At 38.9% G+C, this 18192-nt stretch overlaps 2 protein-coding genes across 11 annotated transcripts in view; one reads left to right on the forward strand and one right to left on the reverse strand.

Annotated features, from left to right (window-relative positions):
* The window catches only part of LOC129771670 (uncharacterized), an 84670-nt gene extending 76780 nt beyond the window's left edge, over window positions 1-7890 (reverse strand). For 6 of the 8 annotated variants that reach the window (XM_055775570.1, XM_055775565.1, XM_055775568.1 and 3 more), the window contains exons 1-5: window positions 7484-7890; window positions 6717-7374; window positions 5933-6651; window positions 5764-5874; window positions 5316-5545 (exon numbers count right to left, since the gene is read on the reverse strand). In XM_055775570.1, coding sequence (XP_055631545.1) covers window positions 5425-5545; window positions 5764-5874; window positions 5933-6651; window positions 6717-7374; window positions 7484-7488 — 1614 coding nt within the window. In that variant the 5' untranslated portion in view covers window positions 7489-7890 and the 3' untranslated portion in view covers window positions 5316-5424. Of the gene's footprint in view, window positions 1-2109; window positions 5260-5315; window positions 5546-5763; window positions 5875-5932; window positions 6652-6716; window positions 7375-7483 lie in introns of those variants that run through there. The other 2 variants (XM_055775566.1, XM_055775571.1) reach the window with 2 other exon arrangements.
* A 7897-nt stretch (window positions 7891-15787) lies between these two features.
* Window positions 15788-17877, forward strand: LOC129767860 (zinc finger protein 155-like). Of its 3 annotated transcripts, none has more exons than XM_055769102.1 (3): window positions 15788-16270; window positions 16340-17142; window positions 17239-17877. In XM_055769102.1, the coding sequence occupies exons 1-2, from the start codon at window positions 15992-15994 to the stop codon at window positions 17123-17125; spliced, it is 1065 nt and encodes a 354-aa protein (XP_055625077.1). In that variant the 5' UTR covers window positions 15788-15991; the 3' UTR covers window positions 17126-17142; window positions 17239-17877. The 3 variants fall into 3 exon arrangements, with proteins under 3 accessions (XP_055625077.1, XP_055625078.1, XP_055625076.1); XM_055769103.1 differs by having other exon boundaries at window positions 16343-17142; XM_055769101.1 differs by having other exon boundaries at window positions 15788-17142; window positions 17239-17876.
* The last annotated feature ends 315 nt before the right edge of the window (window positions 17878-18192 follow it).

Here is an 18192-nt window from a genome sequence, read left to right on the forward strand (position 1 = left end):
GGAACTTGACAGTTCAGTATAGTTGTATTGGTGAACCCGAGTGCCAACCCGTGAAACATCTCAGTGCGAAACTAAAGGCTGATTTATACTTATGACAGACATACAGCTGTACTTGCGTTGTACTTCGAAAATTGTATGTCTGTCACCATGTACAGTGCTAGAATCATGCAAGCAACTCGGTACAATCGCTGTACCTGTACCGACCTGTTTTACCGCTGTACATGGCTACAGTTGTACTGTGCGCAGCGCCATAGACGGTTAGTGGTGGGTAGCATGAACAAGCAGAATCAAATCACTTGATAAACGTTCTTTTCATTGACTTTCTTTTAAGTTAATAACTCAGATTGAAAACTTTTTTGTTGTGTTTGATAGTTTAGACACTAAATAAAAACCTTTTTCATTGAAATATGTGGTGGAAATTGGAAAAATATCTGATTGTCAGTTTGACATACGGTACAATGTACAACCAAAGTATGTCTGTCATGGTACGATGGTACCTGTACAACGCAAGTACAGCTGTATGTCTGTCCCTGGTATTAGACGATGCCAGTCAGCGCTCTAGTTGAGGTATCCAGTGAACAGAGAACAGACACTCTGTTCAAGTTACTTGTACCAGTATCGAACAAGTAATTGGCCTCTAACTTGAACAGAGTGTCTGTTCTCTATTCACTGGATACTTCAAATAGAGCGCTGACTTTCATCGTCTAATGTGCGATTCACATAGCACGTTACGGAGAAGAACGTCTACGTTCCGTCAACGTCTCCACCAATTCACACATGCAGTCAATGCTTCCACCAGCACCGTCACGTCAAATGCCAAACGAATGATTTATTTAATTTTATTCATGGTGTCGCCACCTACAACAATTTTAAATTGCAATGCCCTCTTTCAAATCAGCATGCCTAGAATCAGTTCTAAATTTAGAAAAATTCAATGAGAATCATTGAATTCAATTATTTAAATGCTTAAACCCCGTAGTCCGACCCTTATGCAACAATAATAATAAATAGAATAATTCTTTCAACTAGTCGCGAATGATTTTCTCTCCGAATGACTTAGCTCCAAAGAGATATGTTGGCATAAAAAGCACAGTAATTTACTTATAAAACGATATGCTGAGGCACCACTCAGTGTCGCATTGGAGTCAGTTTCGACCAGTAATTGGACATTTGCGACTGGTGGCGACTTTCAATGTGGGGCCATAATTTGGGCCCCGAACTCAATGTTTACAAAAATGTCCAACTAGAGGTAAAAATGTCTAATGAAACGTGTTGCATCACAGATCTGTTCAATTAGCTTAATGTCGATGTAGATGTAAATTACTGTGCAACCAAATCAAAACAAAAGCCGAGACACAAAGCCCAGACAAAAACCAAACGAGCCGTCCGTCTCCGTCAATTATTCTTTTCTACGAACCCTGCCGGTCGTTTTCGTTGAACGTATGCTGACGGGTCGTTACGTTGCTGGTGTATGTGAATGTTTTCATGAGAATTGCATGGTAGAATCATTGACGTATCGTGACGTGACGGGACGTGAACGTTACGTGTATGTTGTATGTGAATCGCACTTAAATCAGCCTTAACAGCTTTCGGGGCGAACTAGTGCGACACTGAGTGCAAAACTGAGTGAATAAAAAAACGTTTTGACAGCAGTTAGTGCGGCACTGGGGTTGAAACTGAACAAAACCGAATTCGCTATATGTGTTTGTTGCGCATAAACGTTGTTTTTGTTTACGCTGTTGGCATCATTGTTGTGATTCGGTGACTGATGAAAGTTATTGTTCCCATTGCTGTTTTATACCAGGGACAGACATACAGCTGTACTTGCGTTGTACGTGTACAGCGTTGTACAGGTACCATCGTACCATGACAGACATACTTGGTTGTACATTGTACCGTATGTCAAACTGACAATCAGATATTTTTCCAATTTCCACCACATATTTCAATGAAAAAGTTTTTTATTTAGTGTCTAAACTATCAAACACAACAAAAAAGTTTCCAATCTGAGTTATTAACTTAAAAGAAAGTCAATGAAAAGAACGTTTATCAAGTGATTTGATTCTGCTTGTTCATGCTACCCACCACTAACCGTCTATGGCGCTGCGCACAGTACAACTGTAGCCATGTACAGCGGTAAAACAGGTCGGTACAGGTACAGCGATTGTACCGAGTTGCTTGCATGGTTCTAGCGCTGTACATGGTGACAGACATACAATTTTCGAAGTACAACGCAAGTACAGCTGTATGTCTGTCATAAGTATTACGGGACGTGAGGAATGTTGCCGTTGCTGCTGGGATTGACAATTCAACGATTGTGAGAGCTGTTCTAGTGGGTATATGGAAGAGCCACTAAAGGCGGGATAGTGCCGTACAGCTACGTACATTCGCTTTGGTCACATTAATCGTTAGCGACCCATTACGATTGAGTGAGTTCAGCGGTACGCTGTTTACCCGTGGATATTCAAGCATGTCGTTTCCCGGCGACTGCCTACTCAGCTGAAGATTGAACTGATCGTGTAGGTTGTGGGACACTACAGCTGGTTCAATAGAAACCGACCCAGCGTAGATAACTGTTGGTATGGTGTGAAAACGCTCTGTAGCATAAAGATCAGACCTGGATTGTTTATAAACAGAAATAGTCGCTGTCACTTTTCATCCCCTCCCGCATCTTCTATGCCTCATCCTCATAAACGAATCACCTGTCACGTTCAGGCCGCTCCGAAAATGTTAAACAGGTTCGCGATGACGGTGGGGATAATTCAAGGAAGTCAACGAAGTTTCTGGTCAGATGATATCGATGTTCAGCTTCCCCTATGACTAGAACTCTTTATTCCCTTGGGTATTGTCGATCACCCGTTTAAGGCAGACACGAGGATATTACAGAGACGGGCTAAAATATCTAAAGTTATGATAGAGAGCAGTGAACGTGAAATCGTAGTGTAGTAGACAATGATGAATCGAAAATTTTGAAATGTGACATCGAAAATTATTCCAAAAAATCACTATTACCGATCCTTCATGCTATGCGGGTTTTGGAATTGTCATGGCGTGATCCATTATATAGGAAACTAAACAGGTAGTGCTGGACTTCCGTACGGAGCAACAGCTTGCAATTCTTTGCTTGTAAGTCGACTCGAACACAGGATCAATTAGCAACTGGTAACCAGCAATACGCAATATGCAACAGGTAACATGTTTTATTGTACTTCGCATACCAAAGCAATAATAATCGTCTGACATTTGGTAAACAATCTGCTTGTTGATCGAAACTTGCCGAATTATGAGCGATATAGTTGCTTTTCAACCGAAATGTCCTGTTGCCAGATATATAGGGCAGATAGGGGCAATACGACCAGGCGGGGCAAAATGGGCCATCATTCGTTAGGGCTTGTTAATGAACCAAACCGTGAAAACGTGAAAACCGTATTCAAATTTAATTGTTTGATAAAGACATTGAAAGAAATCTTACTGATTATCACGAAAAACATCTAATAAAAGCAGACAAAATAAGATCTGTACGCTTCATACTGAAACTTATGACTCTGCTCTTTATATCAATTCGTACTAGTATTGTATCTGAGCATTCCCATTGATTTATTGTGCTGCTTTGCCATTTCATGTAAAAGATCAGTTCTTTTTTTTTTTTTGAGCGTAAATGTACGGGGCAGAATGGGCATACCTGCTTGGGGCAGTGTAACTATATTTTATCCAGTGTAACTATGCACCCGTGGCCGAGTGGTTAGCGTCTCACATTATCATGCCGGGTGTTCGGGTTAGATTCCCGTTCTGGCCGGAGGATTTTTCGTCAGAGAAATTTCCTTCGACTTGCACTGTGGTCACGCGTATTCTAGAGCTTGCCCCTCGGAATACATTGAAGGCGTGTTATTTGGCTTAAGAAATCTCAACTAAGTATTAATAAATGACGCTAGTTAATGCATTTGTTGAGACGGCAAAAGTTCCACAGAGAACGTTAACGCCATTCAAGAAGAAGAACTATATTTTATCAATCGAAGCAAAAAAAAACAAAAAAAATATCATCTTCATTCAACAGGACAGACCAAAAATTCAAAAATGCTAGCAAAGTGGGAAAAGGCAGATGAGCGCTATAACTTCAGCTGAGCGCTGGTTGCTGAGCACGGAATAACGATTATAGAGTCTTACACAGGATGCCCTATGTTGCTACTGTGGGGCACAATTTAGTTCCTCTACGGGAGGCGACGTTCGCTAAAGCTCGGTTGGACCTTGCTAAAGGATCGTATTCTATGTTTCAGACTAGCCGAGTAATCAGTGGAACACAAGTTTGCGTGCGAGACACCGCCGTTTCCGATGGCGGGTCGAGGGTGAACACGGATCGCGTCATCTTGGTGGCTAGGGCCTCGATTCCTTATCCTCGTTAAATGGGGACTTCGCTCCCATTACTTTGACCTCAGAATAAATTTCGAAAAACGAAAACAAAATATGCATTTATAATAGAAATTACGCTTTTTTGTGAGGCATTTATACCCATCTTGTTTTTCCCGTGCCACAATATTTCTACCCTACTACACTTTTTCTGAGCGGCCGTTTTTGTTGCAGGGTGATTTTTCGATTTTCAAAAAACTCAAACTTTGGCCGCTTTGCGCCACTCTTTCTTAAGTCCGATTGAGCTGAAATTTTGCAGTGTTTTTTCGATGCGTTGAACATTTTGTATGGGATAACTTGTTGAAATTTTCGGGTCGATTTTTCCCATACATTCATTGGCACCCTAATAATCATATTGCCATTGCCCAGATTTTTAAAAATGTGAATTCTCCACAAAAATCTTTTTTAAGCATATTCATACAATGTTCATTGATCAATAAGGTTTAAAATTGTGAGGTTTAAATGTTCGTACATGATCTAGGACGTTTCATTCTCAGGGGGACCACATCGTCCCTATCTACCCTATATATTATTTCAACAGATTATTTCAACTCATCCATAACTTGCTGTGTCTCGCTAGTCTAACATCTCTTGCTTGTAGATTTACTCGGATGAAAAGTGTTCCGAGATATATTTTAAAATGATTCATGTACAGTCCAAACATGCTGTATGGAACAGTATTATTATAGCCTTGAACATCGCAAATAAAATATATTGTATCTATCGTGCTCATGTAAAATGAATTAAAAAACGTTGTTTGTAAGTCTAGTGCTCTCGACTACATAATTGCTTATCAATTCTCCACCAAAGCTATCACCGCATAGCCATTATCGCACATATGACTAGATCGATCAGCTAGCAAGCATGAAAATATATATCCTCTTCTAAAATCCGACACTTTGAGATCATACCTTGAAAGGGGTGTCAGCTAGAGCGGCAACAGGTACTCGTATTGCAATGATAAGAATGCCGATGATTGATCCAGGGTAATGCAGTTGCCTCGTGTTGTTATATTTCAAGTTATGTATGCTTGCCGTCATAATTTTTCACTTTGTCCGGAACGGCTGCTCGTTCTACCGGGACCATTTCGTAGAGTTCCTCCAACGTTTTCACGTAGATCAACTTCCGCCAAAACTTTGAGCTGCGAATGCATAAAAAGTTGAAAAAGAGCACTGAAGCTCAAAACAGCCCATTTTTCAGTTTATTGATTTAAACTCGGATTCTGAGAAACCTCGCTTTAATAAAAAAAAATATTGCTTATTTGCAGAAGGAGAAATTTTAAATTATTCGCCGAGAGATTCTCAATAACTGGGCTATAAAATTTACAACCAGGACGAGTGCCACTTCTGGGCAACCTACCTTAGAAACGGTCTGGCCATCCAAACGACAGACTTCAACCAAAACGTGGGATGTACCATATACAGATTCTTCAAACTTTTCCGCAACCTTCTGTCCAACAGTTGATAGCACCTGGAACGAGATAGTCTTTACAGGATTGATTCATAACATTATTCGAATATTGTTTTACTTCTTAAGCCATGGGAAAGGGGGGACGTTACTTCTGTTTGAGCCACCATGTAAATAAACAAGCACGTAATCTTCGGTAACTAACTGTTCCAACGTTTTAACAACGTACAGAAACAAGTTGTTCATCACATAGTGATAATCCGCCCGGGAACGATCGGGAAGATGACATGCGCTGAACACCACTATTGCGTTGTGTCCGCCGGATTGTAGATAACCCCCATGAGAGAGCACTCTTTTGTATGGCTCAATCACCTTCATGTCAATTTCTCGAGTTTTCCCATCTGGCAGCGTAATCTTTTGCCAATTTCGTATGTCACGAGCCTCCTCGCGTGCAGAGTACTGGGGCAGGGCACAACTGTTGCTCCCATTATACTTAGGGCTACCGTGAGCGTCCAGGAAGTCCTCATCGATATCCACATTGAAGCCATTGTCATCCAGAATTGATGAGGACGGACTTAACGAAACTAAGTTTTGCTGCAAATCGTCGACACTGTGATTGGACACAGTTTCCTCTATGGAGCTGATATCGTCTACCAGGAGATCAGCAGGTATTTGAACCTTGCGACGCTGGTAAAGCTTGGGCGAAATCGATTTGTGGGGATAAGAATGATGAATTTGGGTGCTAGAGCATGACTGAACTAGAGCAACCGATTGGAATGTAGGTGTCACAGATGCATGGAATTGGGATAGATCCTGGTCTGAACCACTGCTAAGAAAATCCTATAAAAAAGGGAGGATGCCAATTAGATCAACATTACGAGAGCAGTTGTGAACCAAAAACCTACCGGACTTGGGTCACGCAACAAGGATGCTCGTTTCACGTTAGCATTATCAATATTATTTATCACATCAAGCGTTGACGTCGCGGATCGTGTAGTTGTAGCAGTAGAAGTAGTAGTGATCGCCCCAGTTGTTTCGTTACCATGACCAGGGTATGGATTTGCTAAGCGTAGTGGCGGTTGCTCGCTGGCAGGGATGAGATCCGGAAAATGATAATAATTTCGACCATCCTGGTGGTTCTTGTTGACATTAGCAAGTTCGGAACAATCAGATTCACTTCCAGTTGGAGAAACTAACATAAGTGGGTGGCTGTTGACTGGGGTTAGACCACTGTTAAAAGCACGATTTGCCGTTTTTATGTTAAGAGTATTCAGCCGCAAAGTGTCTCCATTACGCTTGTCGTGGGTCTTCTCCAAAACATGTTGTTGCTGATGTTGGGTCGTGCATGTTGCATTGCTGCATGACTGTGGAACATTAGCCGGAATTACACCGGTGGTCGGACGATCTGAGCTGTATATATTATTGTGTTCATCCTCATTGTTTCTGTATCCGCTGCCGCACTCTTCAACATCAGGTGAATAACCAGGAGGCGAATCTTGAGATGTAGTAGTCTCCGAAATATCCATCTTATTGTCCGAAATTGGACTTTCTTCCAAGTTTTGACTGTAATCAAGTAATATTTGAATTAATTTTCTGAAATATCATAAAAATGTATATGCCATAGTTCTTGAAGCATGAAATCATTTATGAGACGATGCGACTATGACCTCACCTCATTGGACTGATATTTGCACTCCAAATATCAAATGTCTCTCCTTAAACCACAGTCCTTGTATAAATATATTTCAACCGCTTTAAAGATAAGTTTTCATTTTCCTGTGGTACACACGTCAATACAAGTCGTACTTAAACCTTTTTCTATCACGATTGATTATGTTGACAAGCTCGCCTAGATCGCAATCATTTTTTTTGTTATTCAATAATGTCCCTTTTTCTACGAAACACAAAAAAACACTGCAATTATCTGATCATTCGGCTTTTGAATCCATCGGTGAACCATGTAACGTTTTTCCAACTTTCGTGAAAAATCACCATGAGGAGCAAATCACAATGACAAATTAAATAATTTAATTTCTACCTGGCTCGGCGAAAAATATTTATATCATTTGTATGCATTTTTGATGTGTCAAAAAGCCAGGGGGCATGTGGATGCAATGTCAGGTATCTTGTAACAAAGAAAATTAAAGTAAATAAGTAAATTACACTCATGCGAAATTGAAGGACTTATTTCAAAACAAGTTTCGGTTTAGTCTTCAACTAAAGGCTGATTTAGACGATGCCAGTCAGCGCTCTAGTTGAAGTATCCAGTAAATAGAGAACAGACACGCTGTTCAAGTTAGAGGCCAATTACTTGTTCGATACTGGTACAAGTAACTTGAACAGAGTGTCTGTTCTCTGTTCACTGGATACTTCAACTAGAGCGCTGACTGGCATCGTCTAAATCAGCCTTAAGATGACAACTGGCTTCTAAAGCTTGTTTCAGCGCGGGATCACTTGCGAAATGGCGAAAAAAGATAGAACTTCTCGAACTTTTACTGCGAAAAACACGAATTCGCGTTGCTTTGACAGTAGCCTATGCCCATATCAGCAAATTAGAACAAGGCAATCAAGATAATTGCAACAAGATATAAAAAAGCTGTACATCGATGGAACGATGTAAGCAATCCCAGCAAACATTAAATCGTATAATTTTGCACGTGCCAAGTCTTACAAGAAATCAGAATAAATCATAATCGCATATAATATCAATCAAGGTATGTATCGTGTATATTTGAAATCGCATAAAATGTAAAAACTCGATTTTATATACCATTATCAAATTAAGTCGCAATTCGGTATAATAAACATCAATTTTATGATGTACATTGTCGTAAAATATATTTAATCCGCATCATATGCGTATATAACGCTGATGCAGTTTGTGTGTCGTATAAGCGTATAATTTAAATCGATTCAGTACTTTAGTAAATCGTATTGCATGCTGAAGAAAATCATGAAACAGTAAATCATATTAAATCCTAATAAAGAACATATTACATCATATTGAAATGTCATTGAAATGCTGATGCACTCGAAAGTTTTAACCGCTGTTGAATTAAATTTCAGATAGCCGCGCGAGAGGTGGATGATAATCCAGACGACCGGAGTTCAAACCCACATCGGAGCCATAACACCAATCTGTGGCATTTTAAACATTCATATTCCACTCCCAACACAAGTCAATCAAACAATTATTATTTCTACGAACATAAATACTCATATATAAAAATGGCGATTCGTGAGGTTGTAATAAACATTTCACGAAAATATTTTGCGCCATTTGTTTTTTTCTATGTCTGTAATAAATCGTATATAAGTATGGCAAAAGTCGTATTTGGTGCTTTGACAATTCATGAATATATTCATATTAGATCGCAATTCAATTCCATAATCGCTATTATAGCCGGTCAAAGTTGCATATTCATCCAAACAAATTCGGTAAGCATTTGCCATGTATGTATATGGCCTCCACTTTTGCATGCATATGCCAGTTAGGCGTATTATACTCTACTCTACTGAATAAATTTCTGAAGATTATTTTTTCAAGTTCCTAACATACGTTTTATATTTTTCAATTATTATTGGCGATCCTTTAGAATTGACCAACCAGCAGCTGGTCCCTAATCGACCCTCTATTGTCTAGTCTTGTCTTAGGTCTTCAAATTGGCAATAAGAATTGGCAAATCTCATCAAGTTTTTTGGTTTACTAGTAGTGATGATGTTTGGTGTATCCGCGTTGGCGGCATTGAGCTTCTTTTTTGACGTAGGACTACGTCTAACCGGAAGATATAGGGGGTGAAATGAGAATCTAGGCACTGAACAAGTAGGAAAAAATGCAAGATTTGGAACGCTTATAACTCGAGCATTTCTCAATAGATCGCAAAGGTTTTTGCATCAATTGATAGAAAATATATCTACGCATCTATCATAACGAATAACATTTCATTTTTCTTGAGATAAATAATTGAATAATTGTGAAATATCAAGCATTGTCCAAATGCATTATGTGCCCATTTTTGATTGGTCCATTTTGTGCTCCTCAAATCGTACCGACCAAAACGGGCAACCAGAGCAGCAGCGAAATAGAATGAAGCACGATTGGAAAGGAAAAAGAAAAAAATGAACGAAACATTGGTCGCAGTCTCACACATGCGTAATTCCCGAGCCAACCAGTCAGCTTAAAAATCCCCGCTCCGCTGCCGTAACGACCATTCTCATCCAAACCGTACACCACATCGTTTCGCATCACATCACATCAACAAACCAACACAAGCAGCCATGGTTGGATATGGCAAAGGAGGAAAAGTGAAGGGAAAGGCGTGTTGGTCTGGAGTTCCCCGCAAGGGTAGCTAGGCCGAGCGCGTTAGTACCAGTGCACCAGTCCACCTAGCCACCGTTATATAGTTTCGGCCGCCGAAATGGTCGAGTTGGGTGGCAAAATTGCTCGCGACGATAAGAAAACCGGCATTCAGAACAGACCACATTCGGTTCGGTGGACATCAAGACAACAACAGGCAGTTGTAGCGAGTGGCGAGTGGCGAGTAGCAAACGCAATCGCAAAACGGCAGCAGGTAGAAAAAGGAAAAAGTTTGTTTATACAGACTGCTTTGGTGGCAAAAACAGCTACCGTAAAACACGGCGCTTTTCAGGGCCATTAAACCTATTAAAGAAGAGTTATTAAAAGTTATTCACAATACCAATGCATTCTAAAGTGACATAATATGACATATAATATGAACTGATTTATTTTGTTTATGCTTGTTTTTGAACTTATTGGAGGTTGGGGTCTTTTAAATTGATCATTCAGTTTTCACAAACCCATGCATGGTTCCCGAATTAAAAGTGGCTTCAAATTACAACACAATGTATGCAGGATGGCATTAACGAAATTTCTCGGTAGCAAGCACTGCTTTCTTTGGTTGATAACTGATGTTGAAAATTGACTGACGTTACATCTGCATTGTATAGAAACATAACTAAGGAGCAACATGATGAGCTATGTATTTCCTGCTGCTCTGTTCTTATTTTAAAGGACTTTATTCCGAAGGTCATCCGTCCCTATATTTACTGTTGGTTTTTCAGAACGCTTATAGCTCATCTGTTTCTCGACAGATCTTAAAGTTCGTCTCCAAATCCTCAGTTCTTTTTCATTTTTATTTACATTGTTTGTGGAGACTACAAATCTTACAATTCATTCGTCTCCGAAACTACAGTTTAAGGTACGGTAATGTGAAATTTATGATAGTGAATGAGCTGAGGACCACTATGCATTCTTTATCATAGCCATCATTTTGATTTTACGATATGTTCATACGCCAAAGGATGCCCGGAGTTGAACATTCAATAAGTAAAAATATCAAGAAGCAACTATAAGATAGTGAGAAAAAATTGAGAAAGTTTGTAAAAAAACGCAAAAACACAACACCAAAAGTTCTTTTCAGAACCCCCAACATGTTCATAAAGAGTGAACAATAAACTAATCCATTTTTCAGTTAGATAGGTAGGTATTCACCGAGGAGAAGAAAATAAAACAATATATTTAGCAAAAGCTGTCCCCTTTATATAGTCCTACGTCACTCCGGTTATGTCCCTGACATTACCCACCCGTCTTTTAGTTTAGTGTTTACATTGTGTAAACGCGGTATTAGATCCCATTCACACTGTGCGATCTGTCAATCAAAGCAATACATCATCGCAGATAATCGATAGTCTACTGCATTTAGATTAGTTTGGGGTTTTCATCCATTCTCGAACATATCATTTTATTGACATTTTTCCATGTATACTTTGATGGTATTGCTATACGAGGGTCGCCTGAAAAGTCCATGCATAAATAAAAACTACTAATTGTTTGGGGTAAACCTTTTTTTTTAATTTTTCAACATAGTTCCTTTTAGGCTTTTATATTTCGTTCAACGCTGCTCTGGTTTGTTGATCCCTTCCGAATATTATGGTTTCTCCTGTTATGAAAAATCTCCATTCGCTTCCGCAATTAGGCGTCATGCACGAATTACGTAACGCGAGAAGGGTGGGAGGCGGATCGGGATTGCGTTACATACTGTTTATAAGAGATAAACGATTCAAACGAATGCCAAACACAGAGCAACAAACCGATCTGGCTGAAACTTGGTGTGTGTTCTTCTAAGAAATGCTACTTTTTTTTTCATACATACATTTATTGAATCTTCCATAATGTGGAAATAACAATAATTGGTTATACATTTAGTTCTAACATAATAAGTATTACGTTTGTTGTCAATTCTTACAGTTAAAATTTCACATGTGTGCTGGAGCACAACACTAACGTTTGACCACGTTCAAATAATTAAGGTTTTTTTCTTCAGACGTGTTACCATAGGTTGACCGAGTCGCCTTGCTAGTGGATTTGGATGATTCTTCACCTTTTCCGCATATTTCCTCCTCGTTTTATGAAGTTCTTCTTTAACCGTCGCCATCCCTAAGTCTCGATGTATGACACTATTGAGGATGTACCAAGGTGCGCCAGTAATTTGTCTTAGCAGTTTATTTTGCACTCTTTCGATGATTTCGATATTACTTGCTGAAGCTGTTTGCCATAGTTGACAGCCGTAATGCCAAATAGGTTTCAGCATGGATTTGTATAGAAGTAGTTTGAACTCTAGTTTTAATTTCGACTTCCTCCCGATTAGCCAATGTATTTGTTTTGCTCGCATCTTCAATTGCGTTTTCTTCGCATCTATGTGTTTCTTCCAGGTTAGACGACGATTTAGATGTACACCAAGATATTTAATTTCATTCGATTGAGGTACTGCAGATCAATTGAACTTGATTTGTGGGCATGTGTTCTTATTAAGCGTGCACGTAACGTGGACACATTTTGTTTCATTTACTTTAATTCTCCATTTTTAAAGCCACTTTTCCACGACCGTTATGTGTTCCTGGAGATCCCGTGAAGCAATCGTTCTGTTTTTGTGACTGCTGAGAATAGCTGTGTCATCTGCGAATGTTGTAGTCATTAAGTTACGCGCGGTAGGGAGATCAGCTGCGGTATTTCTGGATCTTAAACGCGCTTTTGAAACAATTTCTAGGCCCTTATTGTTACAAACATTGGAGCGCAATGGAATTGTAGGAATGTCGTACAAATGGTTCGAAAGCTATTTGTGCGACAGAACTCAAAAGACTCGTTTTAATGATTCTATTTCCGATCCCATCGGCAACTCACTCGGGGTGCCGCAGGGAAGTGTCTTAGGGCCCATTTTGTTTATTTTATATATAAATGATCTGCGACGGGTTTTACGATATTGTGATATTAATTTGTTCGTGGATGATACTGTCCTGTTCATCGCAGCTAAGGATATAAAAGAAACCGAGGATCACATAAACGAAGACTTGCATTCTCTGGCTCAGTGGCTTAAATTTAAACAATTTAAATTAAATGTTGGCAAAACAAAATACATGCTGATTTCTTCAGCAAACTCCAGTATTGACGTAAATTTTGAAATAGATGGTGAGACATTAGAACGCGTGAATGAAATCAAATACCTAGGAGTTATCATTGATGACAATTTAACTTTCAAGTCTCACATTAATAATGTCATCAAGAAGATTAAGAAATACGGCGTTTTGTGTCGTTTGAAAAAAGAACTGATGGTGAACAGTAAAATAAAATTGTATAAATCATTGATCTCTCCGCACATAGACTTTTGCTCGTCGATCCTATTCCTTGCAAACAATACACAATTAACGAGATTGCAGCGTTTACAAAATAAGATTATGCGTTTGATTTTAAGATGTAGTAGATACACTTCCTCTAATTTGATGTTGGACGCGCTACAGTGGCTATCTGTGAAGCAAAGAATTTATTACTTGACAATGGTGTTCGTCTTCAAAATTTTAAACGGTATGCTGCCTCGATACTTGTGTGATCGAATTGAAAGAGGAAGTGATGTTCATAGATACAATACTAGAAACGCGGATGATGCAAGAACACCTAACTTTATATTCAGTAGGTCGCAGAACTCGTTGTTATACAAAGGAATAATTTTTTTCAATTCGATGCCCAGAGAAATAAAACGTGCGGCAACAATGGCAGAGTTTAAGAGAATGTGTATTTCCCACGTAAAATCTGTTTTGTAAACAGGTTTTCGTAATTTTTTTGACAAATGATTTATTTATGTTTAATATCAAATGAACTTAGAAAAAATATTTACAGGTATCTCAAACTGCCATGTTCGTACTGATGATGATGATGTTTTTTTGTTGTTTAATTTGTATTGTTAAATTTGTTAAAATTGTAGATTATAGATGAGATAGAGAACTGGTCCAAGAACACTGCCCTGAGGAACGCCAGCATAAATTTCTCGCTCTGGTGATAGAGTTTGGTTATACCGAACATGAAACTTTCTTCCCAGTAGATAAGAACGCATAATTTCATATACTTGTGGTAGCATAATTTTAATTTTATAGAGCAGTCCTTCGTGCCAGACTTTATCGAAAGCTTGAGCTACATCAAGAAAAAGCGCTGAGCAGTATCCGCGGCCTTCATATACTTAACGAATTTCTTCTATCAATCGGTGCACTTGTTCAATAGTGCCATGTTTTGCTCGGAATCCGAATTGATGATTCGGGTTTAATCTTTCAATCTCGGGCGCTGATTTTATCAGGATAATTTTTTCGAACACTTTTGAGAAGATTGGAAGGATGCTGATAGGTCTATAAGATTCCACTTTCTGTGCGTCTTTCCCTGGCTTAGGAATCATAATGATGGTCGAAATTTTCCAGGCTTGTGGGAAATATCCTTTGTGGGTCATTGCGTTGAAAATTCTCGTGAGATGTTTAATTGCTAGGTCAGGTAGTTCCTTGATCATATATCCGTTGATGTGATCGATACCGGGTGACTTTTTCACATTGATATGATTATTGATAACCAGTCGACGTTTGATTTTCATTTTGCTTTGGTTTATAGCACCAGGAAATTCGAGCGTTTCTTGATTAGGTCCAGATTGATTCGGAGTGAAAACTTTTTGAAGATGGTTTGCAAAAGTTGCTGCTTTTTCATCGTCACTTCTGGCCCAATTACCAGAGGGCATTCTAAACGGCGGGACCTGTAACTGAGGTCGTTTTAGATTCTTAGTTGCCTTCCATAGTGAGTAATTATTATTTTGACTTGGCGATAATTCAGTTAAGTAATTATGGAATTTTTCATCTTTCTCGTCTTGTAATAGCTTTCTTAATTTACGTTGTGCCACACTGAATTGGTTTTTAGATTCTGGCGATCGTTTGTTTTGCCAGATACTTCTTAGTCGTCGTTTTTCTGTAACTGCTGCTTTTATGTGGGAGACAGTAATATTTTTCTTGTGTTTCTGAGGCTTCATAGGTGGGGTAGCTATCTTCGCAGCGTTCTTCATGAGTACACTGAGCTGAAATGCTACTAACCAAAGAAAGTCAAGTAGAAAAAATGGTATGTCAAAATGCCGTGTCTCACTCATGGATCGAATTAATTTACAAACATAGAATGTATTCAAGCAACACAGCAACACTAAACATTAACTGTGGTCTTGCCGGCAGGGTTGATTGCCGTTAAGAACTTAATTAATTCTAAAATTGAGCTACAGTACTTCACGTAAGCAACCGTTGGAGATTGCGCGTTTCAGGCGGCACCATGAACTACCTGGCATCTTGCATTACACACACATCTATAATATGACGAACGCATATACTGATTGGAAACAGTTGTCATTCATTTTTTGGCGTCCAGTAAATAGAAAATTTTATATTCGTTCGAGAGGGCAATTAGTTGTGCGATACTGGTACCAATAACTGGAACCGAGTGTTTACGTAGCTCTAGTAACAAGACTCTAGTCACTGGATACTAAAAATGGAGTGCTGACTGGCATCGTGCCATCAGACATAAATTTGAGACAGTTTCTGTGTCCAGTTTATTCTCAGCATATAATTATCTTGGTAAATTTACCGTTTTGTGCAGTTGACCACACTGCTGGAAATGTTGTGTATTGAACAGGATTAGGAGAAAAATGTCAATAAATTTACTTCGGACTTCTGCTGAACGGCAGCAAAAATAAAGTAGAAATAGTCTCCTTGGAGTGATGTGTTAAAGTGATCAGTCAAATAATCTGTATTGTAATCTAGTTTAATTGTGTGGTTACTTATATATTGATATTTGTGGTCTACGTCCTACTCAATGCAGTCAAATTCATATTCGGAAGATTCATCCTTTACTTATTGGAATGAATTTGACGGTGGACCCGCTAGCTTTGCCCTTCCACCACAGCCTCCACCTCCGATAGTTGTGTCGCAATTTGATAATGCTAGTTATAATTTCTTACCTCCACCCGCGGGAATGCCTTGTCCAATAGGTGCATTAGTTCCGGGCACATGCCAGAATCCAATGATGGCACCAGTTCAACGTAGCTATGTTCGATTTCCACCGATTTTGACACCGCTCCAATCAATACCACAAGTGATGCATCCTCCACCATCTATGCTACATCCTACTCATCAGTTTAACTTTCAACCTCAACCATCCCAGCAGCAATATCCAGGATGCGTTCCGCCTCTCTTACATGATCCTTCTCTTGAACGAACGCATCTCAACGATTTGGGTCAATTAGAACAAGTAGTAGTCAAAAATGGACAAGTTTTCCATATAAGCTTCCTAGATGAACCAGCTGAAGAGGAATCGTCGACGCTTCCGACCCCGATTGAAGATACAGAAAATGAGGAAAGTCAGTCTAGGGATTGGATCAATTATGACGAGTTGCCTCTGTTAACGAATGTCACCGGGAAAGTAACAGAAGAAGGTACATACAAATGTGGGATGTGTGCAAAGGAGCTGAAGTCGGCTTTAAATTTGTACGTACACGAGCAAACGCACAAGACTACTCGGTTAGATTGTAATGCTTGCGGCAAGCGCTTCAATCGGATTGGCAAGCTTGAACATCATATTCGGAAACATCACCAGAAAACATCGGATGATCTTCCCACTCAAAACAAGCCTTCCAACTCTCCAGTGATGAACGATTTCAGTAATTATTGTGTTGAATGCGAAGAATTCTTCATCAATGTTGAAGATTTACAGAATCATATGGAACAAAACCATCGCTTGATTGACGATTCAAAGTATCCGAAAACATTGAAGAAGACGGTTGGATGTCCATATTGCGAGGAAACATTCGAATGGCCATGCATGCTAAAAACACACATGACGAAGCACACCGGAGAAAAGCCATTCATTTGCGACCGTTGCAGCGTGTCCTTCCGGTTTGTGCAGAGCTTCTACAGGCATAACCGACGAGTTCATGGGCATGAGAAATAATCCTGCGGAAACAAAAGGTAAGTTCAATTTACTCGATAAACTATTAGCTGATTGAAGTCCTCGGAAATTAAATCTTTAAGATCACCTAAAACTTTGTTTTTTCTTATTCCCAGCAACCACAAAAAAAATCAGGAATTTCATAGCATCTATATCAAGGATTGATAATTCATCGTTCTTCATACGGCAATTGCTCACTATTACGTGATGAAAACCACTAACTCCCTTTCATGAGATTAATGCTGATGAATTATTAAATTTTCTGTGCATTAAAGTTTCAGTGCTAGAGCCATAAACTACTTATATCAAAGTAGCATGATATTACCTACACTTAGAAACAGATACTATAACAAAACAAGCAGTTGTATAAGAATGTAGGATTTTTATCATATGACATATAATTTAAATGAAATTTTTACCTATACATTATCAGTTGCCTATCCACAATTGTAGTTTGTAGAGGTTCGTCGTATTTTTACTTAAAACTCTGTGTTATAGTTGTACATCCCTTTTTCAAAGAAAAAAAGGTCTATGTTATCTCATTTTACAATAAATTCTAAGTAAGTTTAATAGAAGCTCATCTATTACAAAAATATACTATGGGTTGTTACCATATCCTCCGTGAGCTGCACATTTTACGTTGATTGATTTCTGTGATCTAAATGCACCATTGTGCATTTTTATTTGCTTCCTGAAAAATGAACATACAAATTGAAAACGAGTTCTTCCCGAATTGAAAAACTCACTTGCAATTAATAAAAATCATGTAATGAAATATCCAATAAGTAGGTTAATTGTCTTTTCCGAATTTCCGGCCATTTGATATCACTCTTGTCAATTGTCCAAAACGCTGTACACCCAGGTTTTTTACGCGGTTTTTTACGAGGTTTTTTTACGCGGATTTTCCAATTAACGCGGTTTTTTACGCGGATTTTCCAATTAACGCGGTTTTTTACGCGGTGCAACACAGACAAAATAAAATAGAAAGAAAAGAGGTTGAACGATTAAAATTAGGTTGAAATAAAATGGTTTTAGTTTGGTTATTTTTTTATTTAAAAAATGATCCTATT

The sequence above is a fragment of the Toxorhynchites rutilus genome, chromosome 2, assembly GCF_029784135.1.
Source record: "Toxorhynchites rutilus septentrionalis strain SRP chromosome 2, ASM2978413v1, whole genome shotgun sequence".
In the NCBI taxonomy this organism is placed as follows: Eukaryota; Metazoa; Arthropoda; class Insecta; order Diptera; family Culicidae; genus Toxorhynchites; species Toxorhynchites rutilus.

What these genes read in the sequence shown, in the direction of transcription:
- LOC129767860 (XM_055769101.1), top strand. Translation starts at nt 15,992, where the DNA reads ATGCAGTCAAATTCATATTCGGAAGATTCATCCTTTACTTATTGGAAT.